General features: G+C 42.3%; 1 protein-coding gene across 4 annotated transcripts in view; it reads left to right on the top strand.

Moving 5' to 3' along the window:
- Positions 1-22,932, top strand: part of LOC104549922 (mitogen-activated protein kinase kinase kinase kinase 4) — a 101,317-nt gene extending 78,385 nt beyond the window's left edge. For 2 of the 4 annotated variants that reach the window (XM_062007009.1, XM_062007007.1), the window contains exons 22-31: positions 177-350; positions 1,213-1,342; positions 1,726-1,884; positions 3,506-3,649; positions 4,847-4,981; positions 7,039-7,139; positions 7,652-7,801; positions 11,059-11,218; positions 18,324-18,463; positions 19,240-22,932. In XM_062007009.1, the coding sequence (XP_061862993.1) occupies positions 177-350; positions 1,213-1,342; positions 1,726-1,884; positions 3,506-3,649; positions 4,847-4,981; positions 7,039-7,139; positions 7,652-7,801; positions 11,059-11,218; positions 18,324-18,463; positions 19,240-19,323 (1,377 nt within the window). In that variant the 3' untranslated portion in view covers positions 19,324-22,932. The remainder of the gene's footprint in view (positions 1-176; positions 351-1,212; positions 1,343-1,725; positions 1,885-3,505; positions 3,650-4,846; positions 4,982-7,038; positions 7,140-7,651; positions 7,802-11,058; positions 11,219-18,323; positions 18,464-19,239) is intronic. The other 2 variants (XR_009819696.1, XM_062007010.1) reach the window with 2 other exon arrangements.
- Positions 22,933-26,170: the final 3,238 nt, after the last annotated feature.

Raw genomic sequence — 26,170 nt, 5'->3', positions numbered from 1 at the left:
GAAGAGGAACATTGGCTTCTACTTCTAGGGTGTTGCACAAGTGTTGAGGTTTCTGGTGCCTCACACAGAGCACCCCTCCCCATGTGATCATTAATTTTTCTCCTCATTAACAGGACTTGCACAGTGCTTTAGAAGTATGCTAAACGTGGAGTTTAACTGTATGTTCTCATGTGCAGGATCAGATTTTAGGGAAACAAATTTCTAGCACCCAGGAAGGCCTCTGGAACATAAACAACCAGAACTATCTCCTGCCAGATCTCCTGCAGCAAAGCCAAATTTCAGACTCCTCTGTGAACCCACCAAAAGTGCCACTGACTAGCCAGGAACCTCAGAACAAACCTCTGAATAAGGTAAGAGATGTGTAACACAACTGAATGAGTTGTACCATCGTTTTCCTCCAGCCCTTAGGATTCTGGGCTTGAGACTCTTTTAACTTCATCCATCCTGTCTCTTTGTGATGAGATTTTTCACCACATTGCTTCTTTTGTTTAAAAGTTTTATCCAGGGGATGGATGGATAAGAAATCATGTGCTCTGTAGCAAATTCTGTTGTTCCACTTGTTTGCCTCAATCTCTCTTTCTGCTCCCTTTTATTTCCTTACTTTTTTCCTTGCCTTTCACACAGGCTAAAGAAGTGCTTGTACCCTCTGCTCCTTCAGCTCTCCTGTCAGCAGGCAGCACTCTCGCCTGCCTCTGCTCTTGTCCCTGGCTTTCCTCCCTCCAAGTGTCTGGTGGGAGTGCACAGGGGCCAGGACAGCATGTCTCAGCAGCCCCAGAGGAACTCCAGCACTTCTGTGAGCACAAGAGTCCTCTGGGGAGAAATGTGGCACTGGAGGCAGATTACAGCTCTACTAGGGGCCACATCCTCAACTGCCTTACTTGAGGCAATAGCATCCTTCTTGCTGCAAAGAGGTTTAAGCAACGCCCTGTTGCAGACAAGACAGCAGGGAGTGAGCAACATGCTCTTCTTCTGGGGACTGGTGCAGTGCCTGGCTAAGCATCCCCACACAACTCCCTGCTCAGTCCTCCTCTTCTGTCACTGGATTTGTACCGCGTACCTACTGCTTTAACAGTGTTCATTGCGTCCGAGTATGCCACCTGCAACTTCTTCTGACCCTCAGGAGCGCTGTGTAGTCCCAATGTGCTGTGTGTTGTCTCATTGTCTGCTCCCCTCACATCACCATCCTGAAGCAGCTCTTGTCTTTCACTGCAGACCCCGTGCACAGAGAGCACACCTTCCAAGAGCAGTACATCATCTACAACGTCATTTACTTCATTCATAGACCCTAGACTTCTGCCAATCACCCCTCCCACCAGTCCAGTAGGTCCTTCCTGTAGTTCTCGTGAGTATGCTTTACCCTTCTCATAACGTGTCACTCCTGGGTTTTATTTTTGGGGAGTGGGGAGAGCCTACTGCTTGGAAATGGAAACTGTCAGTAATATCTCCAGACACTGGAACTGCACATCATTATGAGTTTTCACTGTACTGCTTCTGTCTTTCTTCAAGACGTGGCTCGCTCTGCTCTGCTGCTGGGTTACCGCAGTGCGCACTCAGGAGTGCCTGAGCAGCTTTCCAGATGGGGGGATTTTTTCCCTGGCTACATAATGCTCCCAATGTGTTTTCGTACCTCTCTTGGATTTCTTTCATTCTGCCTTGAACAGGTCATATGTGAGATGTAGACAAAACACCTGCGTTGCTCATGATCGCATATGTCTTTCATTCTAGCATCCAGCGCAAAAGCTGAGCCCGTCAGGAGAGAAAACGCGAGGAAGGGCTCTGTTGTCAACGTCAACCCAACGAATATCCGCCCACAGAGCGACAGCCCAGAAATTCGGAAGTACAAGAAGAAATTCAACGCAGAGGTCCTTTGTGCTGCTTTGTGGGGTAAGCACAGAAGTACTTGGGCACATACGGGGAGGGAAGGCAGCAGCAGGAGAGGCTGGCGGTATATGCCAGGCAGATTTCACGGTTGTATTGCACCTCTCCCATCAGAAAGCCCTGGAGTGGAGCAGCGTGCAGATACCTGCATCACTCCCACAGCACTGCCTTCTTGGTAGAAGATGGAAACAGGTGACTACAGTGTCAGAGGATTTTGTGCATCAGAATGGGGAAATGTTTGGATGAGGCATCAAATTGAAACCGTGCCTGTTGGAAGCACCAAGAGTTGCCAGTGTTGTAGTAGCTTATGTGGCTCATGATACTGACTCCCACCTGAGTTACGTGTGAGCTGATCACACTAAGCCCTGACACAGTGAAAATAATCCAGACCTGAAGCCTTTTGCTGTCATGCATGTAAGGTAGTCCTAAGAATCTGAAGCAGGTCAGGAATCAGTCTTCCCAAAAGCTTGGCTTCCTTAGTTCCTGCTGCCAGTGTTCACTTGAATCACCCTTTTTACAGGTCAGCTTCACATGGTATAAATCCAAGATGAGTGTAGCCAGACCAGTTTTCCACAACCATAGATGTTGTCCCAGTCTCACACTAGCTAAGCTCTTCAATTGTTTTCTACTTCAGATGATCAGATATATGCTGTGAGACTCACACAACCTTTTACTGCTCTCTTTTTGAGTCTGGATTGTAAAATGAACGAGGTAGATGAAATACCAAATCCAAAGGAAATACAGATTTCCAGTTTATGGCTCCACAGATTTTGTGTAATGTAGGTCTGTAGGAGTCCCAAGATTTTAAATTAAGAACAGAGTTGTGTGGCAAGGTCTGTAATTAAATGTGCATTGAGGCTGAAGAGCAGCAGGTACTTGTCAGAGCATTGCCAATAGAGGAGGTTGCTCATTACAGCAGGATGCTTCATGTCGTTTCTTTAGAACCTGCTGATTAGGAAAGTTGGCTGTTAAGCCAGCCAAACACAATTTTTGACATCCTCTGATATCAGCAACCCACTGGAGCCATCACTTCCTTGGGAGCAGCTGGATTTCAGATGGATTCACTAATTTGGTGTTTGAAAGTATTCTTGCAAAACGCAGACGCTTTCAGACACACACTCTGTCCCTCGTACCAGCAGCCCTTGCTCTCACAGGTTCCGTGCTCCCGTGATTTGAGTGTTGGTTTTGGAGAAAGAGATGGTTTCTTTTTTTTATCATTTGTTTTTTCAGTTGGTAGAGACCCTGAGGTCATTCAGTCAGAGCCTGTGTGCCAGTGGAGTGGTGCTGGACTGGGACTCCTGCGGTGCTCACAATCACTTCAAAACTTTACCCAAGAAGTTTGAGTTTGAAAAGCGGTTTCGTTTTTTGTTTAAATCAACACTGACTTCAGCAGAACTACTCATCCTTCAGGTTACATGGGCACACATAAATGTTCTGCTGGGTGAAAACTGTTAGGGTAAAGTCTTTTTATTTCTATTTGTTTTTCTGGGAGGTCATCACAGAGCAACAGAGAAATTATCAGGTACCATGAGGTGAGACTAAATAAGAATTAGTTCTCAAAGCAACACTCATTGGCCTCTGAATCATCAGGTGATTTATGCAGGGGGTTTTTTTCTTGTATCAACAGGAGTAAATTTACTGGTGGGAACAGAGAATGGACTGTGGCTGCTGGACAGAAGTGGGCAAGGAAGAGTTTATTCACTGATTACAAGGAGACGATTCCAGCAAATGGATGTTCTGGAAGGACTCAATGTGCTAATTACTATATCAGGTTGGTTCCTTGTCTAAAAGTATCTGACCTGCACTGTGGATGGAAGCAATTAAAAAGAAGAATTGGGTTATAAACTAGGTTGAGGAATTTCCTCTTACAGAAAATCACAGGACAGTTATTCTTGTTAATAGGAAAGCTCTTGTGATTTTTTCACGTGTACATTCTCGTTTCAGAGAGGCTTTGGGATATTTCATTACCTGGTTAATGTGTAAAATGGTTTGTGGGAAGTACGAAGTGTTTCATATCCTTAAAATGAACTGGTTCTTAGCAAGTTATAGTTTGTCACTCTGCTGGGTGGGCATCTAAGTGCAGTTCTATTAAAACCTCATTAAATAACCTCGTTCTGTGTTCAAGAAGATGTATGAACAGTAACACGAGTGTGATCTATACTGTGAAAGCATCAGTAATGTTAAATGGAGCAGTGTCTTCAGCCTCTGCTGACAGACAGCTTGGACCCTGCCCTGGAAGGTACTGAGGCCCTTCTTCCCCATGGACAAGAGTGGCCCCAAGGGATGCTTATAAGGTACATGACAAGGTCAGAGATGTAGGTCCAGCAAAGAATGGTAGCTCCTTGTCTCCAGCCCAGACTCAGTGTGGCAGGGGATGGCAGGAGCTGTTTGTCCCCCACTACCAGGTCCAGCTGATTATATGACACAGTCCTCTTCAGACCAACCCGTGATCCCAGACTGCTGTTGATCGTATGTACTTATGATCTGCAGCAACAGGAAGCCTGACTGAGATGGAAGATGACAAAGTAATTCTCACCTGGAAAGGCATCCAAAGGAGAAGATCTACTTGTAATGAAGATTGTCAGTTAATTAGAACTAAATGAGTCATTCAGCGTGGCCATTGTGGGCCATAGCTGTGTTTCCTCCTTCACATCAAAGAGTAAATGTCAGGTAGCATGATTATTTCTAATAATAGATGGGTCTACAGAGACCTGTTCTTTGGCTCGAGAGATGAATTTTAGTCAGGTGTGAAAATCATGCATGAAGCTTGAGTAACAAAATAAGTTCTGCTGTACCAAATGCTATAGGTTTGCTCACGTTCCAGCTCCTTCTTGTCACTGCCTCAAAGGGCTCTTCTTTTGTGTGCAGCACAAGGTCACAAAACTCTGGCTCTTTTTAAGTGTGGCAGAGTTGGTACTTCAGTGACTTAAGGCATTCTGTCTTCTTTTTTTTCTCTTGCAAATCCTAGGGAAGAAGAATAAGTTGAGGGTGTATTACTTGTCATGGCTGAGAAATAAAATCCTGCGCAATGACCCAGAGGTGGAGAAGCGGCAAGGCTGGGTGTCCGTGGGGGACCTGGAAGCCTGTGTACACTACAAAGTTGGTAAGGGCTTTGGAGTTTTTTCCTTGGAGAGATGCTCGACCATACTTTTGCATCTTGTGACACCAGCATTTTTCTCCAGCTCTGTTTCAGGATTGTATTGGGCTGAGTATCTCTTGAGTTCTTTCACACCTTGTTCTATATGGCAGGTGCTTTGCTCCCTGTCATCCCAGGTAGCACCTCTTCTTGCAGCAGTTTATCTGATGATGTTATGGATATTCCCTGTGATGGCTGGAAGAAGAGAGGGCCAGCTCTGGTCTGTTGCTCAGTCAGTGGTTTAGAAGTTCTGTAGTTACTTAAGGTTTTAATTAGACCAATGTTTTCCATCTCCATGCCATTCAGCCTCCCTCCTGGCCCTGAGTAACTGCTAAGAAACTGGACTAGTAAGTGCCAGTAAATGATATCTGTAGCGTGCCCATAGGTAGAACACATTGGATGTGCTACTGCTCATCCCCATTTCTAGATCATAAAAGACCTAAATAGACCTTTGTTTAAACTTACACATGGAAGTGGTACTGAAGCAGCTGAAAAAGCATCTTGCTTATATTTGACTTTCAGGTATTTCATTCTTGAAGATGAACATCGGTATTGTGATAGTGTCTGTCATTTAACTGCATAAGAGGGTGTGATGTGTAACACAAGTTTTGCCTTGGTGAAAGATGGCATATGAAAGTGACACTTCTTTCAAAGTCAGAGAGCAATGATATAGAGGAGTACAGGAGGTGGGAGGTGCTGGCTCTTTTAAATACCTGGCTTGATTGGGGTGGCTTTTGGTTTTCTCTGTCATGGCTTTAAAAGTAGCAAGTATTACATCTGAGAAAGAATATGAAACAGAGGTATTTTGTTACTTCGTTGTGATTACAGTTAAGCACCCACATATTCCACTTCAGCTGTTCATCTTTGGGTTTGGTGTGGGGTTTGCTTTGTTGTTTTTATAAAAAAAGAGCAGAGTTATCCTAAAATTAGGCAAACATTTGGTAGGAGCTGCTGTGTTTACATATGACAAACAAACAACTCTTACTCCTTTGACAAAACAGCTGCTGTTGTTTTTCTCTTGGTGAACCTTCTTGTATCTTGATGTTTGGTTTTACAGCCATTTGTCCAGGTAGAAAAAGAAAAGGAAGTGCTCTTCTGCAGTTTGGTGGAGATTGGCTTTTCTTTTCCTTTCTCTACCAATGTAAAGTTTTCTTGACAGATGTTCATCCTTATCCACTCTTCAGGCCTCTTGCTACGCTTGGTCAGTGTGAACTGCTCCTTCTGTAAGCAGCAGGGGCTGATCCTCCCACAAAAAACAAGCTAAACTTCAGTAGTGTAACACTTGCACCTTTTAGAGATCCCTGCCAAGCAGATGCTGAATATGAAATGAAGGGTGAATGTGTTGGGACCTGATACCTTAGTATTCTGTTTCCACAGCAAATGCTTCTCTCTGGCAGAGCAAAAACACAATATACAAAGAAGCCTTAATTTTCCATGCATGATTTTTCATTTCTTCTCTATGGGCTCAACATGACCTTAATCAGCTTACAGAAACTGCTCATCTCTTGAGTTCTTACTCATCTCAGAAACACGGGAGTCCTTCGCCCACATGAGCACATGGGGATTTGATCCCACACATGAACAGCAAAATGAAAATTCATCCCGCAGGGTGTAACAGAATTGCTCAACCGACATCACCGCTCCTCCAGAAGCAGCTTATGCACAACCAGCAGTGATGGCTTGGTGCCAGATTTAAAGTGGGTGGGCTTAGGTGCAGGGTCAAGGCCTTTTTGTCTGACTAATAAGATATTTTAACTTTTTTTGTTGTTAATAGATACATGAAAAGCAATATATAAATGTTGCTAACAGCCATCTGGCTTTGCTGAGAGTAAATGAACTATAGGTTTTCAGTCAAGGTATTGTCACTGGTGATATTAAACACTGATGTCCAGAATCTATTAGTCTCCCTTGCTGTATAATGTCTACCTCTACAAGTAGTCCATTGCAATTATTTCATGTGATGAGATGGTCTTTGATTTAAGTCTCTGTCTGGTACCTAAGGAATTGTTCTTCATGTATTACAGTAAAATATGAGAGAATCAAATTCCTTGTAATTGCTTTGAAAAACTCAGTGGAGGTTTATGCTTGGGCCCCAAAGCCTTATCACAAATTCATGGCTTTTAAGGTAAGTGAAACTTCAGTTCTGACGTCTCACTGTCTCTCATCTACTTTTTGCTTTTTGTTTCTTTGTGTAACATTTATTTCTAGTTAAAGCGAGATTTCTTTTAACGAAAACGTAGCTCATTTGACATCCATCGGAGATGGCAGGTGTAAAAGTGCCACAGCCACGACTCCGGTAGATGTGATTAACTTGTTTCAGTGCTGTGCCAAAATGTATGTTTGAGTTCAGAGTCCATGCTGATTTTCCTCAAAAGAGGAGGAAATTGAACATGAATGATACTCAGCCTAATTTCTGACTGGTCTGTTTCTAGAATCTAGACCTTTTTTTCGAGACACAAGTGCATTATCCATCTCTCCTTGCAGCTCAGTGCATGATGGATACTCAGCTCCTGAAATGCAACATACTGTTTTAAAAAATCAGCTCACTTTTGAGTTTTGAAAATTCTTAAGTGGATATATATGTAGATCTGTAAACCAGCAGCTTTAATGTGTTATATAGTGTATTTCTTTTTCCAGTCCTTTACCTCACTTCATCACAAACCACTGTCAGTTGACCTGACCGTTGAAAATGGACAAAGATTAAAAGTCATCTATGGCTCACTAGTAGGCTTTCATGCTATTGATGTGGACTCTGGATCTGTGTACGACCTGTACCTTCCAACACACGTAAGATACTCCAAAAGATTCCACGAGTGCCTCTGTTCTTTGGGCTCTATGTTGATGTTGATCTGGTTAAGAGATGGGCTGTATTTCAGAAGACAGGCTAAGAATAATAATTGTATGCCAGCTAATAGAAAATCACTTTTGATATAATTTTATATCACTGAAGTTCTATTGAAAGGTTTTTATCACATTTGGAATATCTAATCTAACGGTTTAAAGTCAGAAAGCCTGTTGTATGGAGAGTACTATTTTTAATTGATTTATGCTAGAAATGTAGGACTTCATAAGCAATCAAAGACACAATAATATCTACATGAATTTAGGTGACTTTTACAATCTGGCACTGTGCTTTTCAATCTCACTAACAAGCTGATTAAATTATCACTGAATTGAGATGAAATTTGGCCTGGATCACAAAGACTGTTGCAAAGTATCTTCATTTCAATCCCCTGCAAGCGTATTACCCTTGCACCAATGAGTACCTGTAGCTAGAGGAGCCAGGTATACATGTGCACCCATGAATAATCCCAGTTTCTTCACCACGGAGCAAAGTTGCATTTGTTTCACATGATTACACATCCAGGCTCTATGTGCAAAATGGGATTTGCCTTTCAGTCACGTCTTTGCAGAAACCCCACTCCCAGACTAAATAAATTTGCTGATCTTCTTGCCATTCAGTTGCCCATGAAATCAGTCCTTAAATTCAAAAGAATTTTGACATTTTCCTCAGGATTTTCTCATTAGTCAACGAGCTGACATGAAGATGTTGATTTTGTGTTGGTGTGTACGTATTGCATTGTGCATCTGTTCGTTGAGGTGATGGAGATCATTAAATTCTTACTTAAGCTCAGATAGCAGCAAAGTAATTCCCCTGCAGAAGTGAACGACTGGCATGGGGCTATCCAATAGGAAGTCTGTGCTATGGTTTTAATCTTTTTTGTTTGCTTACTTTTTAGCTGTTCTATATAGTTGCTGTTGAAGCTGTGAGTCCCAAAAGCCAGAGAAGCTTGGGAGTTTAGGTTCAGAAAACTTAGCAGGTTCCCATGGCTGTAGTATGATGGGAGGCTCCTGGCAAGGAAACATATGTGCATGCTTGAAAATCTCCCTGAAGTTTACAGAGCTCCACAGGGGCAGAGAGTCAGCTCCACCAGATGCCATCGCCTCCTCCTATCCCAGAGTTACACTCAGGAGGTCTGAAAGCATCTCGGCCCAAATCTGCATGTTGCAACCTGCACCTAAGAACCCTTTTACTTTTTAACTTCTTTTTCTTCACTCTCAGCCCCACATGAAAACCCACAGCTCCCCTGCAAGCCACTTGGTGACTTTGCTGCCCTGACAGGTGACAGCTTCCAAACTGTTGGACCTGTGTTTCTGGTGGACACAATGTCTGAGGATGGCTGTTCAGTTTATGAACTTCTCCTAATTAAAAAGTAACTTTTCTAGCTGTTCAGAACATGTTGTTGAATCACCTGCTAAGAACTCCTACTGTTTATTTCTTTGTTGGGATTTTTAAGGGACTTAACCCTCTAACAAAACAAATATTTCTTTAATCTGACAATTAGTAGCTTTTTTAACTACGCAACTATGAAAAATTCATATCAGTTTTTAAATCTAAGCATGGTGCCTACATACCATCCCTGGAAGCTGGTTGCTAAGCAAGGGTGACTAATGACTTGTCAAAAAGATCATTAGCATAATTGCCCAGGATAAGAAAGGCAAAGGAAAAAAGGGAACCTTCTTAAAGGCTTTAGTTTTCCAACAGGCTGCAAATATAATTATGTACCTGAGGAGAGATTTCCCAGGTGACCCTCCTGAAGATGTGGGGCACCTTTAAGACTGACTCCGTTGGTGTGTGCTCTTCAGCCAGAAGTTAGCATGTACTAAAAATATGTTTTCCCTTTAGAGTCTCAGACCTGAAATAAATCTGCTGCTACAGTGGTTCTGTCTTTTTTTTTTTGGATATTTTATTATTTTAAAGAGCATCTGCTAGAACTGGATAATCCTCTCGAGGAGCTTTGTGGTGGCAACAGACCAGACTTTAACAGGCTGACTGTAGATACTCTTGCTTTCTGGTAGCCTCTTTTCCTGGTTCCCCACCTCTTTCTTCATCTCTTACCTGCTTCGATCCCTCATGCGAGTACCAAGGCAACGCATTAAAATTGCTCTGCGGCTCTGGATCCCCGTTCTAGTGTTACGGATAGTTGTTGCGGAGGCACGGAGTCAAGTGGTTGGCCTGAGTGTTTTCAGTTGGGCAAGTACAGCTTCAGTGCTTCTTTTACTGTTCGTTGTGCCCTTATGGTGTGCATAAATGTTACGTGCTTGAAGAAAAAAAGAAAGATGTGTGTTGCTGGCGTGTGAAAATGGTGCAGAAACTCCAGTCGTGTGCTTCCTATCGAAATACTCATTGCAGTGGTTTCATTTACTATTTAGCATCCTGTTTGGAGTAGTGCTTTAAACAAGGAAAACGCTTTGTTGTTGTTTCTTAAGGCTGCCCTCTTTTTTTCTTTAAAAACTGCTTTCATAAAACCTCACCCTTGTGGTTGTACACTTAGACTGTCTTTTCACTGGGGACACGTTGGCTTCTGGGAGAGCTTCTAGTGCATTGAACAGCTGTTAAACTAATTTGTGTGAGTGAAGTGCACCGTTCCTGTGGCTTGCAGAAAATGTGTGCCAACAGCACTGAAATGGGGAGCTGGTTTTAGTGCAGGATGTGGGAAAGGAAGGACAGAGAGTGGCTTGTATTTGAAAGGTCCAGGTAACTTTCAACTTGCCTAAAGGGTTACATTTACAGGTTGTAGCTGGTGAGGGGGGACAAGGAAGTATCATGGAAAGTGAAAGCACTGATTTCCTGGAATGTGGAAGCTTTTGTCCTTCCTCCAGCTTCTGAAATAACTGTCAATTAAAATTTCTTTTACCTTCCTTCTATTTAGAAAATGCAAGTGTTTTGTGAGTGAGTAAGTAAATATTATTGTGTCTCAGTGGCTCCATGGCTTCTTGAAACCAATTCATACTGATAAAGTGAAATACCGAATGTTGATTTGTTTGCAAACCTACTGTCGTATTCACCGGCGGGAGGAGGGGAGAAAGCCTGTTTCAGAGGCTAGCTAACTATACAGCCTGTCTGAAAACAGGCATTTCTTTCACTTTCCATGAGCCATGAGCTAGTTCTTTTTATTGCTCTGCCAAGCTAGTTAGATTGATGTAGTCACTAAAATTGCAGTCCATTTTCTGATATAAATCTTAGCAAAATGTGATTCTAGATCCAGGGGACTATTCGCCCACATGCCATTATCATCCTCCCGAACACCAGCGGAATGGAGCTCTTACTCACCTATGAAGATGAAGGCATCTACATTGATATATATGGGCATTTCACAAAGGAGACTGTTTTACAGTGGGGAGAAATGCCAGCATCTGTAGGTACGTACGAGAAACAGCACCTTGTGAAAGACAGGCTTTTGCTGCGCGAAGCCTGACTCCTGTATGAGGTCTGAATCTGTATGAAACTGGTTGTGTGGCACACAAGCAGCTTCTGGGCAAACCAGATGTGTGAAGAGTCAACAGATTGCAACAAGGTCACAGTCTCTTGCATCATACCTTGACTATGCAGCCAAACCTCACTGAGGATGAAGCTTGGCACTAGTTTGCAGAGAGAAGTACATGAATTAGAGGGGGGGAAGGGTCTTTTTTTCCTACTTGGATTGTTCATAGCACCATAGTGTTTTATGTAAAACTTCCCAACTACAGAGAGGTCAGTTACTGAGGAGCTCTGTAACTGCTGTCAAATGGTCCCTTAATTTTATCCCTTGAAATTCACAGTGCTGCCAGCCCGGGGTATTTCTAATAGATTCTCAGTCTTTCCACGTTTGCAGTTGGCTCTGTAGGAGGAGATTCTGCTTGTGTTGTAGCCAGGACAGCTGTTTGTTTCACCTTCCCTGGAGGGCTTCAAGCAAACAATGTGAGGAAAACCAAGAACAACACAAGCAGATTTTTGTTTTCATTATTTGTTGCTTTTCATTTCTCTCCTGGCTCACTCCTGTTCTTCTGTGTCTTAAAACAAACATACCAACAAACAAAAAAAGCCCAAGACACCGAGATTGTACAAGAGCATATTATTAGCTTCATGGAAACTGGATGCCACTGTGAGAAATCGAGGATGTTTTTTCACCTTTCTCCTTTCACTTCTAGCTGAGTAGTTTTAGGAAAAGTCCATTAAAGTCAGTAGAATAAGACCCCTGAGTAAATAGCGGGTTTGACGCGTTTAGAGGGTTTTCAGCAGTACCGAGGGCAGGCAGCCCACCTCTGAGCACAGAGCCCTACGGTTTGTTTGCACTATTTCAATAAAATTCAGCAACAGAACAGCTTCACTTTCAAAAACCAGATATAAGGTTATAAGCTACCTGTTCGTGTTCCCTTCCCTGAATAGCCCCGTCTCCTTGTTCAGCCCACATGCAGAGCTACAGGGCACAATTAAAACCCATCAAGTCTCCATTTTTCATAGCAATATCCAGTGGTCTTTGCTGTGTTGAAATTTTACATCCCCTCTGAATTATTGTTAGAAACACCATAATAATCAATAATCAATTACCCATCCAGGGTAAGAAGAGTTCTAATGGGAAATATTGACCATAACTGGCAGCTGCACTGACGAATGCTGTCTGAAGGAGACAGAGGCTTTCAAGCATTGTGTCGTTCTGGGATGTGCTTCCTTAGGCTTTAATAAAAGTAGCAAGTTTACTTAAACATCTTCTTCAAACTGTAATGTCTGACCCATCCCCTGGTGTGCAGATATGATAGATGGTTGTTGGAAATATTTAAACATTCCTTTGTTTTCCCTCAGGTATTTTCTTTGGTTTGAAATCATTTTTCCTGCCTTGGGAAGCAAAATCAGCTGCATTTCTATAAGTGTCCTGACAGAGATTAACCCTAATCTTATGTTTAATACTTTTTAACCCGTGGATGTTATTTGTAACTATTGTAGGCTTTTCTAGTTGTATTATTCTTACTATATGCTACATCCTAAGGAGTCACTGTTACTAGACAGTGCGTTTCACTAGGTAGTGTGCTGCTGCAGCACTTCCTGGTATCTCAGAAATTGCTTTCTTTGGAACAGAAATTGTCAGTCTTTGATGTGGTACAAGATTAATTTGGCTTCTGAATTACACTTCCATTAAAAACACATTAACCCAATCCAGAACTCAACATACAAAATTTAAACAAACAGCTCTGTCAACTACTATTTTAATAATGGTTTCCCATTAGCTCCTATTCATTTTCTTGTGTTTCAGAGGTAGAAAGGTCTTGTGTTCGCCTCGGGATGCTGTCTAGTTACACTTTGTTCATTTTGTGATTTCTTTAAACAATTATTTTGAAAGAAAAATTGTGTAGTTGGTGAGAAGATCTTCACTACAAAAAAATAAACACTCTGAATTATAATTTATGGCTTTAGGGTAGAGAATCTAAATACAGCTTACTCTCCCAGTCTTTAAGTTGGGACCCCTGTGACCAAACTGTTATTAAGAAATTGAAGAGAGGAAACTCAAATCCCATGGGAAATTAAAACTGTAGAAATCTCTGTGTTTAGTCTGAAAAACATTTCACACATAGGGTTAAATACAAATATAGTGGTAATGCTTTCTTTCTATAAAACAAGAATTTTAAAGGGTTTAAGAAACATCAAATTAATAAGTTTGGGGAGAACTTTTGCCCTTTTGTGTAAGTAATGACTTCTTTACAGTAGTCTTAGAGGGCTGGCACTCAACTAGATATTGTTAGAATGAGGAACCAGTAAAAGTCCTCATTACCAAAAAAAAAGGATGCTGTGTAGAGAGAGGGTCACCATTACTAAAAAGCAGTTGAGTTACTGCTTCAGTGCTCTGTCAACATCCTCACCAGTTCTTGAAGCAGTTGCTAAGCTCATGCAGAGAAAATGCCTGCTCATATCTGAATGCCTGTTGTTGGTCAGATCTCCTGTGCCAGGAAACAAAAGCATTCAAACAAGCAAACTGTCACCCCAGATACTTCTATAGGTTGGATCATCAGTTCTACTGGAATAATTTCAAAGGAGTGAGCAACAGCTCAGAAGCTTTGGAGTAGAGATGCAGAGAACCACACATGTTAGGGAGGGAAAAAATGGCCTAAAAGTATTGCTAGCTTGCTTGGGGTGGTGAGGGAGATGTATGTGTGAGTCCAGTGCGATCTAATCAAAACACACGGGGACAACCACCTGCCTTCCACAGCCAGTTTCATTATTTGTCCATTTGTGACTTTATTCAGCCTTAGGGGTTTTTTTCCCTTCTTCCTTTTGACTCATTTAGTAACAGTTCTTGACAGCTGTGACTGGAGGAAGAAAAATACCACTTCTATCCAGGTAACATAAAAAATAGCAGTAAGAGTAGTTAACAGAGTTGCACAAGTTACTGACTCTCTCCTCAGTTTTCCTACACTAAACTGCTTAACTTTGGAGGCAGTAAGTTTTAAAGCATGGGCAACAGAGCTCAAGGCTGGGTTGCAGTGAGAACAAGCTTTGCTACATCACAGGACACTGATGGGATGTCTATGGGTTATTTCCATTCCCAATCCTCAACTTGTTTGGCTCCTGCTTGTTTAAAAATAAAGATGTTCTCCCCAAAGAGTAGGCAACCAAAGAGTGAGCATACTGGGGCTGACTGAAGGGCCGAGGAAGGGTTCTGTAGAAGTGCTCTCAGTTTTGTGGGGTGTCTTTTAGCTGGTATCCTTTACTGCCAACAAAGTCATCACTGGATATTCTCCTTTTAATTTTCATGCCCAGTTGCTTACTTGCCTGAAGCAACTTTCTCAAACGTGTATACAGAAGCAAAATTCAGTAGCTTTTTGCCTTGAATTTCACTTGTGCACAACTGTCTCCAAAAGGGGATCCCGTGTAGCAGGGTACAAGTTTTACCTGTCACATGGAGTTTGGTGTCAGGGCATGCAGAAGTGGGTCAGACAGACTCTTTTAATTCATGTTCAGTTTTGTTCATTTTGAACTTCTTGGTTTATCTGGAATTTGCCTGGGGAGGTTTTTTTGGAGTCTTCATCACTAGAGGTCTTTAAGGTCAGGTTAGACAAACAACTGTCAGAAGTGATGCAGATGTACAGAGATACAGATGGAAGAGAGGAGATGCATTAAGGTCTTTTCCTTGCCTTGTTTCTGTAGCACTAATCAAAAAAGCACAACGTTATGATATTTTGCTAAAAGCTGGCCTGATTCTGCTGTCATGCAGAAGTGAATTGGGAACAACTGCTTAGGGCACTGAGCCAAGATCAGTATGTGAGATCAGAAAGGGAATTTTTGAAGGGGAAGAGATTAAAAAAGAAAAGAAATGTTAAGAAAGGAAGTGAGATGGGAGCAGCACCTGGGTTCTGTGCTACCAAGTGCCCTTGTCTCATGCAGACTGTGAGAGTGCTACTGGTATGAAACTGAGATCCTTAGCTCTTGTCTGTGACACTTCATACAAGTTAATGGATCCAATATGGCTCAGTAATTTCTTTCACCTTTCCTGTCTCCCTCAACCATTTTGCGTTGAAGCAGAAACTTTAATAGGGATTCTACTCAACTTGCTGTTGAAACACAGTGTAAATGGGAAATACCAAGTATCACCCCAAGTTTAGAGCATTGCTAATACTTTCACACTGATTTTGAGCCCACTTGGCTGTACTAGCTGTGGCATGTATTCTTGGATGTCCAGGGAGGAATGCTGATGTGAACAGTGTAACAAGAACCATAGGTCTTTTAAAGATATGGGGTAATCTGGGTAAAGCAGGGGATCTTCAAGTAACACTGAATGACTGTTCCAGGACATTAAGCACTATCAGCACCCCAGCCTGAGTCAATATGTGCCTTTTCTGCTGAGCTGCTGCCCAAAGGACCAGAGTGGCTGCCTAGGTTTAGAGTTGCTAGAAACCAGTAGTTTTGCACTGTGTGTAATATAAACATGCTTATATGTTGTCAGCTGGAAGCGTAGGACATTTTTATCTCAAGCTTGTTGAGGTGGAAAGTGGGCTCAAAGTAACTATTCCTAAGTCACTCATGGTATAGGAGGATTTTTTCCCAGACTAAGACAACTTTATTCTTAGAGTATCTAATCTCCTCTTAATTCATTTCACATGAAACACTTGTTAAGTGCCCCCACATGGGAAGGTTATCAAGACTCAGTTCTGACCTCTGAATTCACAGCCTATCCTCCAAATTAATTCCCATATATAAGTAAATCCTTATAACTGGACAAATGGTGTAATGGGACCTTTTTGTTGGCATCTTATTCCACAGATGCAATATGAGAAAGAACTTTTTGATCCTACTGCAAGAATGAGGTTTCATGCCACTTCAGCCAAAATCTGCCATTGTCAGTTGACCAGTTCTCAGTATACTGGTCAGGCAGCAGAGCATCAGTGGCTGAACTTGGTGTTTCTGTTTTGTTCTGTTCCTGTTGTAATACTGCTTGGAGATCAGGTCTTCTCTGAACATTGCAGTAGTGACTTAGGGCTTTCTATCCCAGATGACATAGAGATGGCAACAGAACTTAAATTAAGCTGTTACTCAGAACCGCAAGAATGCTGTGACATTGAAATCAGCCAAGGGCGTGGATACAGCTGGTACGGACACAGCACATGGACCACTTGAGTGAAGATTTCATGTAGTGGAAGGGATAAGGAGACTTAGAAGTGCATTGGGTTTTTGTTGCTGGACCTGTCTGACCTCTACTGAGCAGTGTACCAACAGAATGCTTTCATGCTGTTTCTGTGCACTCAGCAGCCTCGCTGTCCCATCCCTGAGAACCATAGTGTGTGAAGTCTGAAAAACTTCCTGTGGTGTCAGTTGTCATCAAAAACAGCAAATGTGTCAGTATTATATCATTTTTATCTTCCCTTCATATGTGATCAGGGCCCGCCTGTTTTGATGTGGGGGTGCTGCCCTGGTGCCACTGCTGCAGTGATTCAGAAATGTTAATGACAGTCTTCCTCACAGCCTGCAGCAGTTGTGCCCTGATGCACAGCTTAGGAACTGAAGCATAAAGAAAAGATTTTAAATGTCTTGATTTCGGGTGTTTGATGCCTTCTGCTTTTTCTCTTCTCCCCCTTATCCTCAGTTGCTCACTGCTGTTTTGCTTTTCAAACAGGATGTTTTCTTCCTCTTTCCACATGACCAGGACACTGGGAATTTTCTTGCTGTCAGCTCTAGTGGCAGGGAAGTCTTCAGTGAGCACAAGAATAACCGAAAGTAAACGATTTAGGGGAAATTCTTAGGCTTTGAGGGAACTAAAATTACACCAGTGTAGCCAAACCACACATATTTCCAAGGAGGTATAATCTTCATACACTTTTGACAAGAATTACAAAGCAAGGATTCCAAGTTAATATTAAGTCAACAACTGCTAGAAGGATATAGGCACTCAGGCATGTTGCCTTTGTTTTCTGCTGTCTTTCTAAAGTAGGATTGCAGGCTGTTGCTTCCTACATCAATGTGTATTTAAAGCTTCATTTATAGCCAAAAATTTAAATCGACATTAAAGGTTGTAAGGAGCAGACGTTGCTCACGCCAGTAACGTAGGGCAGGCAAGCACTGTGCACTGAAGCTAAAAGCCTGCACACATTCCCTTTGTCATTTCAGAGTACCAGACTTCTCAGACTAATGAAATAGCAGTTAATAGTTGAGCAACAACAATGTCTGGACATTGACTATCAGTAGAGAATAACTGATATGTTTTTACCGTGGAAGCCCGTACCTGCACTAATCAGAGGACTGCCATTGAAACTGTGCTTAATTTAAATCTTTGGTGTTTCACTCCTCTGTTACTATTTGATTTCTCATCTGATTGCCAGATTTATTCATAAGCTTCCACAGTGCTGGGCTGTTTGTTTTCAGTTTTGAAGATATTGCACATAACTAGTAAGACAATAGTGAAAGATACCAAGTATTTAGGTTTCAGACCAAGCTGAACTCCATACCAAATACAAACCCAACTTCCTATGGGAGGGTATAGAGAGGAAGGTCAAGACTTTTCTTTGGATGTGGACAGTGAAAGGGTGATAGGCAAAATGGGCACAAGTTGCACTGAGAAAAATTCTAATTATGTATTAAGAAGAAATCTTTACCTTGAAAGTAGTGACACATGGCAGCAGGGGCTCAGAGAGGCTGGGAAATACCCATCAAAACAGAGTATCCGTGTCTCATTCGGACCTGCTTTGGGGGTGAGCGTTAAACGAGATGCCCTTCAGAGGTTTCCTCCAACATTTGTGATTCTAAAATATATAATAGTAGTACACTTCAGATTTATGTCTAGAGTTCAAAATAAGTCTGAGAGGAGAAACTGAAATCTAGTTACTGTTCCCAAGGCTTTTAGTGTAAACTTCAAATATAAATGATTCAGAGTATATAGTTATCACAGAGAAATGTTTCAGATGCATATTGACATAGAAGAGGCAAGAATCAGTCTTTCACCTGTTAAATAGTAGCAAATCTTCTTTTCTTTCTCCCTTTTCACCCCCTTTTTTTTTTTTTTAGCTTACCTTCAATCTAATCAGGTGATGGGCTGGGGAGAGAAGGCCATTGAACTCCGCTCTGTGGAAACAGGCAATCTGGAAGGAGTGTTCATGCACAAGAAAGCACAGAAGCTAAAATTTCTATGTGAAAGAAATGACAAGGTACAGAGATGCCTACAGTGTGGTGATTTAGCAAAAATAAGAGTTGATTCTGACACCAAGACCGTTTAATTTCTGAAAGGTTTTCACATGGGTTATTTTTTAGCTTAGTGTAACTATCCCATCAAAGCAAATGCAGTCACTGACCCCACAGAGCACTCACTGCAGCACAGCCCACACTTTCACACCACCCTGGTTTGGCCAGCTAGCAATGTCTGTATTTATCAGCTCTGATAGCAGTTAAGGCTGGGTGGAACAGGAGTTACAACAGAGCCGGCACAACAGGTGGAGTGGGGAGGACTAGTGAGCCAGCCCTGGTGATGCCCAACTCCATTACTGCCTCTCCTGAGCTACTGCAATTCTGCTACTGCATTTACAGGCAATTCACAGCAGCCATCATGGCAAAAACAAAACAATTGCTCTCAACGGTTGAGATCTTGCAGGCACAGGAGTCTGGATAATCAAGTATGACGTCTTGCACATGAGGTTGATAAATGTTCTGTGAAACCTGCTTTGTGCCACTGACAGATTGAGAAAACTGGGGCCCCAAAACTGTTTAGATTATTTTTAAATGTTCTCTTTTGTCCTTCCAAATAGGAAAATATACTAAAATATATATCTCCCAAACACGTTTCACTTTGAAAAGTTTCTCACGGGATTAAAATTGAATTGTGATATATTTGGGACCGTGGCATTCACATCTCCTGTATGGGTAGAAATATTCTCATAAATGTAAACTGACAGCATCACTTTTATCTCCTTTTTTTTTCTCTTTCAAGGTGTTCTTTGCATCTGTACAATCAGGAGGCAGCAGTCAAATATACTTTATGACTCTTGGTCAAAACATCCTATTCAACTGGTAAATCACAGCAACATGAAGAATGCTTTGAAATTGCCTGTAGGTAACAGTGTCAAATGCTTGGAGGTAATACACAGATTTGCACCTTTTACCTACAAAAACATTGTCATTATTAACTTAGCAAAGATCATATTCTTTCAGTTTGGAAAGAATTCCATTTTCCTGTCAGAGTGTTGCAAATGTGTTTAGCTTGTCTTCTAAAATATGTTGCAAACCGAGATTGTATTTACAGTATTAAGAGGTAACAACTTTAATGAAGAATGTAGCCAATATAGGAAGCTCCTGTACTCTGAAAAGCGTGCAGTTCCATTATCACAGATGTCATGTTGTTCTCTTGTTTGGACAGTAACATCAGTAGATATAAAAACACAAACGAGTTGGGTGACAAATTGGAATTGACTTTATTATACGTTGGGTTTTGTATTTTAAGCTGTTCCCGTTTCACCAAGACTCACTTGTCTGAGTCTTGCAGTCGGTGGGAAAGCGGCTTTGGGTGATGTGGCCCAAGGGGGCCAGGGCCACTGGAGGGGCCTATCCTGTGCTGAGCAGACAGGTGCCTTTCACTGCAGGCTGTACAAGCAGCCACTTCCAAACGTGTGCCCCATCTGGTAGGTTTTACAAAATGCAGGGGAAAGGCCATGCTTCTCTCAGGGCTGGATGCCAGAGCCCGAAGACACACTTACTGTAGAATGTATTTGTAAAAATAGTTTAAATAATAGTTTGTCAGAATCCTGTATGCAGAAAGCCCTCTGGGCCTGAACCCCTACCTTCTGTTCAGCCATGGGACCCACATTCGGATGAGTTGATTGAAAGGCACTACCCCTGTAGATAAGGGCATGGGATCAGGCACCTTCTTTTCTTCCCTTCTTGCTCCTTCAGCATCGAGTCTTCATGTATTTGTGTGTAAATACAATCTTTCCAAAATGGATGTTAAGATTAACAAATGTATTCTTAATATAGTTCTGAAAATATCCAAAGAATTAATCTATTATAAACAGAAAATAGAAATAATTTCAGGTGCTTCCTATGCTAATTACATCTAAATAAAGCTGCATCCACCAGTGTTATTGGTGCCAGTGTTTCTGCATAAACTCTGTTCTCAGGGGCTTGTGACTCAGCCATAAAATTATATAGATATAATATATATATATATATATATACCCTATATATAATCATATACTATGATGAAATTGTATGGTTTAAAGCAATCCTCATTTAACTGATTTTTGGATATGCTTTGAAAATGTAAAGCATCAAATGTAATACAAAAGAACTCATTCCAGACATGATAGAGGATGGATGATGCTGTAGGCAAAAGTGAAATCCCTAGCTACAGTGTTTGAAAACAGATTTTTTTTTACTTGAAATACTTGATCCTGAAAGGTGCAGGGAAAGTGTGTTGGAATATCTGGTCGTCTACCTCAAGGATGATGATTCAAAGTCGACTATGAAGGGGAGAAATCACGTTGTTGAAACTGGTGGCTGTTTCGTGGGGTGTCAGGCCAGGTTTGGTGTCAGCAGCTGTGCTGTGACTGTGAGCTGCTCCCACTGCAGCCACAGCTCCAGAACTAGCAGCAGAGAATCAACCTCGGGGCTTATCGCCCTTCCCCGCTCCCTCAGGCCGGCACCCCTGCTGCTGAGGGCAGAGCCGAGACGCCACCGCTGTTGCTGTGTCCTCTGGCTCCGGGGAAGGCTGCACTTGCCAAAGTTACTCACCTGGCACTTTTCACGAGCACTCACTTATCCCAAAATGCAGACTGGTTTTTTATGAAGTGTTTTCCTTTGAAATGTTTTAATGTACAAAAAAATAAGCATAAAAATATGGGCAGTTGATACTTAAAGTGTTCTTAATGTGTGCAAGTAATGTGTGCAAGTAATCAGCTTGTGTGCAAACTTAGCATCTGTACTGTGCTCGGGCAGGCCTGTGTGAAAACAAGAGGCCTCTGTCTGTCTGTAGTCATGTTCCTACCTGTTGCCAATGCTGGGACTGGGGCAAATGAGCAAAACACGGCTTGGCTCCCTATGCTACTGAACACTGGGCTTGTTCTGTTCAGCTTTCACCAAAAAAACCCAAATCCAAAACCAAACAAACCCAAACCTGTGACAGAAAGTGATGAAAGCTACCGTTACGGGCAAAATATGATTTGCAGATAATCAGAAATACAGCTTCTGACTTCACATAGTCTGAGAGACTGTGAAGAAAGAACAGCTTTCATTATGCACTCAGCAGGTGTACAACACTTGCTTGCAAAACTGCTTGTGCTAGAAGCAATGTGTGATCCAGGCTGCCCTATAGTATTTTCTTAAAGTGTGCTTATCTCAGCACCCTCTGCATTACGTGGGACGCATGGGAAACTTTTCCCTCTCCCATTTTGGTGTCAACAGGTAGGAGGCAGACTTCTCCTCATGCTAGGCACTAGTTGACAAGAACTTGGCAAAGAACAGCTGGAATTTAGAACAGCCATATCAATAGATGAAATAAGCAAATGTGATCCAACTTGTTTAATGTTATTGTAACAGAAAAGTGTGACAGTAAGTTGACACTGTAATGATGTTTAGCTACAGACCAAGGGGGGGAACGTGCACTGGTACATTGAGACTGAAATTTGTCATTGTTTCCTTTTATTAGCACTCATTTCTTTCCATCTGTGATTTAAGGCAGTAGGCTGTATTTTCATCTGTCACTCTGCATGTAAAAAACATTGGAATTATTGGGGTTACATCCACATGTAAAGAGGGGAAGAACGAGGCCCTTAGAGGTGAATGCTTTTAAAGGATGACAAGTGGTATTGCAAATTGCAACTGGATACAAGAAGACTGTGGCATTTTCTCTTTATCAAGAGAAAATCAGAATGGTAGAAGATGAGAGCCCAGAGATGTTAATTAAATAGATGAGAGTGGAAGTGACTGAAGAGGAAGGAAGAGCTGTAGAAAAAGGAGTAGCCACAGGGGAGGGAGTGGATGTCTGGAAGAGTGTATCACTGAAGGAGGAACGAGAAGAAAGTTGAGAGATGCTGAAGGAAAATAAAGTAACCAAAGAAATGGAAAGGTGTCTGGAGTGACCAGGTGGCCTAAACAGTGAACAGAGAGGATTCAGAATAATTGTTTAGCCTAAAGCAAAAGTTGAAAGAATGGGAAGAAAAAAAGAAATCCAGAGACCCAAGTTTATCCTGACATAATGATAACTATGCAAACTGTGTATCAGATTGGTATCCCATTGGTTGAGGTGCTTCTCTAGCTGTACCCTTTCAATGACTTTGAAAACCAGAGACTGAACTGCTTTAACTGTGCTTTTTTTAGTGATGCCACTTTGATGTGAATAAATGCTGTAGGGGCAGAAGGGCAGAACGTTAAGGATCCCTGTTAGAAAGCCTCTGGTACATGGCAGGTGGTGCTCCTAATGTTACATCTGCCAACCAAGACTGCACTAATACAGCGAGAGAGCATTGTATGTGCCTGCTTTCTTTTTAGGAATGGTGAATTCTGCAGCCTGAACCTTGACACATGACTTCAAAACCTCGGAACACGGCCAGCTCTGTACTGTACATTATGTATTGTTCCCTAATGTTGAAAATGTACAACTCAGTAATAAAAAATACTCTGAAAATCAAAACTAGTTCTGTGCTTGTAAAATTGTTATATTGGCATAAGCTATTGTAGAAATCATAGAAAGCTTTGTTACTGTTCTCCAAATCCAATCAGTCTCCCTAGAGAGACATCTACATCTGCCTAGAGAGACAAAGTGAATGTATTTCCTTGCAGCAGATAAAGATGTTGAGGTGACTGTGAGAGTTCAGCCCCGCTGGAGTGCTGGGATGGGTGACAGCTGGTGCTGGCATGGACTCTGGGTGCTGCTAATGAGCTTCACAAGGGAACTGCTGTGCTTCTGCCTTTCTCTTTACACAAATACCCTGTGGGATGAGGGCAGTGGGACTAGAGCAAAGAGCCAGCTTGCAGTCAGTGATGCTCCAAGAGGTGGCTTTCAGGCGTGGGGTTCATCCTGCCTGCCAGCTCAGTCCCCTTCCCTTGTCTCAGGTACATTTGATACTGCTGCTGCGTATCAAATGGATTGCTGTGAGGTTTGATAGCACAGTGTGCCTGTGCCACTCAGGAGTAAGAATCAAGAAATGTGCCCTTTGTGCCTGTGTTGGCAGTTGGAAAGGGTGAGGGCATGAGGCAAAATTTAATTGTTTGCAATGAATGTTCATTAATGTCAGATCTCATCTAAGCCAGCAGACAGTGTTGTGTCCAGGATTTGATATTTGGAGTGAGAACTGTTTAAAGGTGTCATGGTTGCTTAACTGGGTAGATAGCTTTGTTTTGTCAGTCATTATTGTTCCTTCCACCAGAAGTTATTTCTAAGCTTCAGTAATACAGTGTACTTGGATTATTCCATACCAGCTACTTCAAATGAGTTTCATTCCCCTGCACAAGGCTTGAGTTCACGACAATTGTGTCTGTTGGACAGGAGGTTTTCTCTCCTTCTTATTTGCTTATCTCTTTTAAAATCAGAAATCAGTTGTATTAATCCATGTTGCACCTAAAGGCAGAGATAAAACAGTTTATATCTTACCCTCACAAAACACACTTTTGCAAACAATACAATGCCAGTCCCAAATGAAACCATTTGAGGTTTTGTCTCCTAATGGGAACAACTAAAATACCTCCTTTACTGGAGCTCAAATGAAGTGGCATTTTAATTCTAGCTTTGTTTTACATTTAAAAGTAGTTTGTTTCATGGTACTAAATTGCTCTGGATTGAAGTTGTTTCTCCAAAGACTGTCAGAAAAGCTAGCTCACAAGTTCAGTCCCATGTTTAGACAGCTGTGTTTAGTTAAATGAAACATGAGCAAACCTGTGATTTACATGAAAGACTTGTATAGATTCCAAAACCTGCATGATAAATCACGTAACAAAGGCATAAGAGATCTTCCTGCTGACAGGAGTTTTCTTAACCTGCTCTTCAGAGTGTCGAGAGCTGATTAGAGGGCGAGAAGACGCCTGATGGGTAATCACCTCAAATGTTATTTTAGCATTATTTAATAATTTCCTGTATTTTCTAGATTGATTTAACAAAAGCACCTACGAGATAATTGTGAAAGGTATTAAAGGCTTTTCCGTTTTTGTCCTTAAAACACTTTGTGGCAAAAAATCTGTGTTTTACAGTCAGCTTTATGATGTTGCACAATAGCTTTCTTCTAATCTACAGCATCACCTTTTATTCTTTTGTTCATTTCTCCAACATATATTAAATGTAATGTTTAGTAGAATGTAATAACGTCCTGCTATTCAGCATAGCCCATTCCTCACTGGCATTGCCACTAAGGCTAAATGCTGTTGTTCTTAAGGTGTATTGTACATAAAACCTGAGATGCTTGGCTGCTAATTACATCTGTATTGATTTAACAGAAGTCAACCCCATTAAGGTTCAGCATGCTTAGTTGTAGGTATATGAAAACTCATTGTCTTCAATGTGCTCCTTACATGCCCTGCTGGAACAGGCTCAGCATAACACACTGAGCTCTCAGTTTTCATGATGCTAGTAGAGCCATCTGCTGATGGCTCATCACCATTCATTACTGACTCTCCAAATGTTTCTGAACTTCCAGTTTCTAATGCAATCCCATCCATCCCCCTGGTCAGGTACAGCAGGGAAATCACATCTAGGGGAACACACAGACATAACCAGTCATTAAAACGTGCTGTCAGCAATAACAGACTTACCCTGTTCCATTTTGAAACTGGTATGTTAGCAAGACCTCTGCTGGTGAGAAAGAAGGTAACAAGAGCAAGTTGCTGAGAGAGTGATCTTGTATCTCAAACTGCAATGCATACAAATTTATTCAAAATAATGAAGTATTCACTACTCTAAGTCCACCTTAGTCCATTACCACTGCACAAAAGCTACAGCTTTGTTATTTTCATGACTGGAAACACAATGACTTACAATACTGACAACAGATCACCTCTGCTGTAAAACAAAATACATTTCTTCTGCAAATCCTATCACGAATGCAGACAAAAGTGGAAAGAAGCTGGACATAGTCCTCAGATTTCCTCATTATAATTACAGACTCATTTAATAGCTGAAAAAAATCTATACCGCAGCTCTCCAGGTAAGGCTTGTGTGTGATGAGAAATACCCATCCTCTCTAAAAAGGTTTTTGGGTCATATTTGGGTTCTTTAATTGTAAATGGCATTTAATCACTCCACACATCAGATCATGTGTTTACCTGGAAAAATTGACACCATGCTGAAGTGTTACTTAATACCTTGGCTTCAATATAAACATCAAGAATAAGTGATTTAATGTTTTTCCCTAAGGAGTGCAGTTACATAAAACCCATAAACTCATACCATTCCTGGGGCAGTCAAAAGGCCCTCAGCAGATCTACACCTGCCCAACTTTGCTGGGCCCCAACACTGAGCCCAGGGGAACTGGCAGACAACTGCATTTCATTCCATTTCCCACCGCTCTCTGGGCCCGTCATCCTGCCAGTTTTCCACCCAATGCAAAGTACATCTATCCAAGCCACGGGCAGCCAGTTTCCTCGGGAGGATTAGGAGCCGGTGTCCATCAGCGCCAAAGCAGGCGGATCAACGGGCTCTCCGCGCCGCAGCCCTCAGGCTCGGCTTGCGACGGCCGCGCGGTGCCAAGCGGGGCATCCCGGGGTATCCGGCGGGGCGGGGCGGGGCGGGGCCGGGCCGGGACACACGCCGCTCCCCGCCCGGGCCGCCGCTCCGCGCCCGCCGCCGCTCCGCCCCCCCGGGACCGTTGGGCGCTTTGAAAGGGCCGCCGCGCGCGCGCGCGCGCACCCGCCCCGCCCCCGCGCGCGCCATGGCGGCGGCC

Source organism: Colius striatus, chromosome 13, assembly GCF_028858725.1.
Source record: "Colius striatus isolate bColStr4 chromosome 13, bColStr4.1.hap1, whole genome shotgun sequence".
Taxonomy (NCBI): domain Eukaryota; kingdom Metazoa; phylum Chordata; class Aves; order Coliiformes; family Coliidae; genus Colius; species Colius striatus.
The sequence above is the reverse complement of the archived record's forward strand: the minus strand, read 5'-3'. Positions and strand labels throughout refer to the sequence as shown.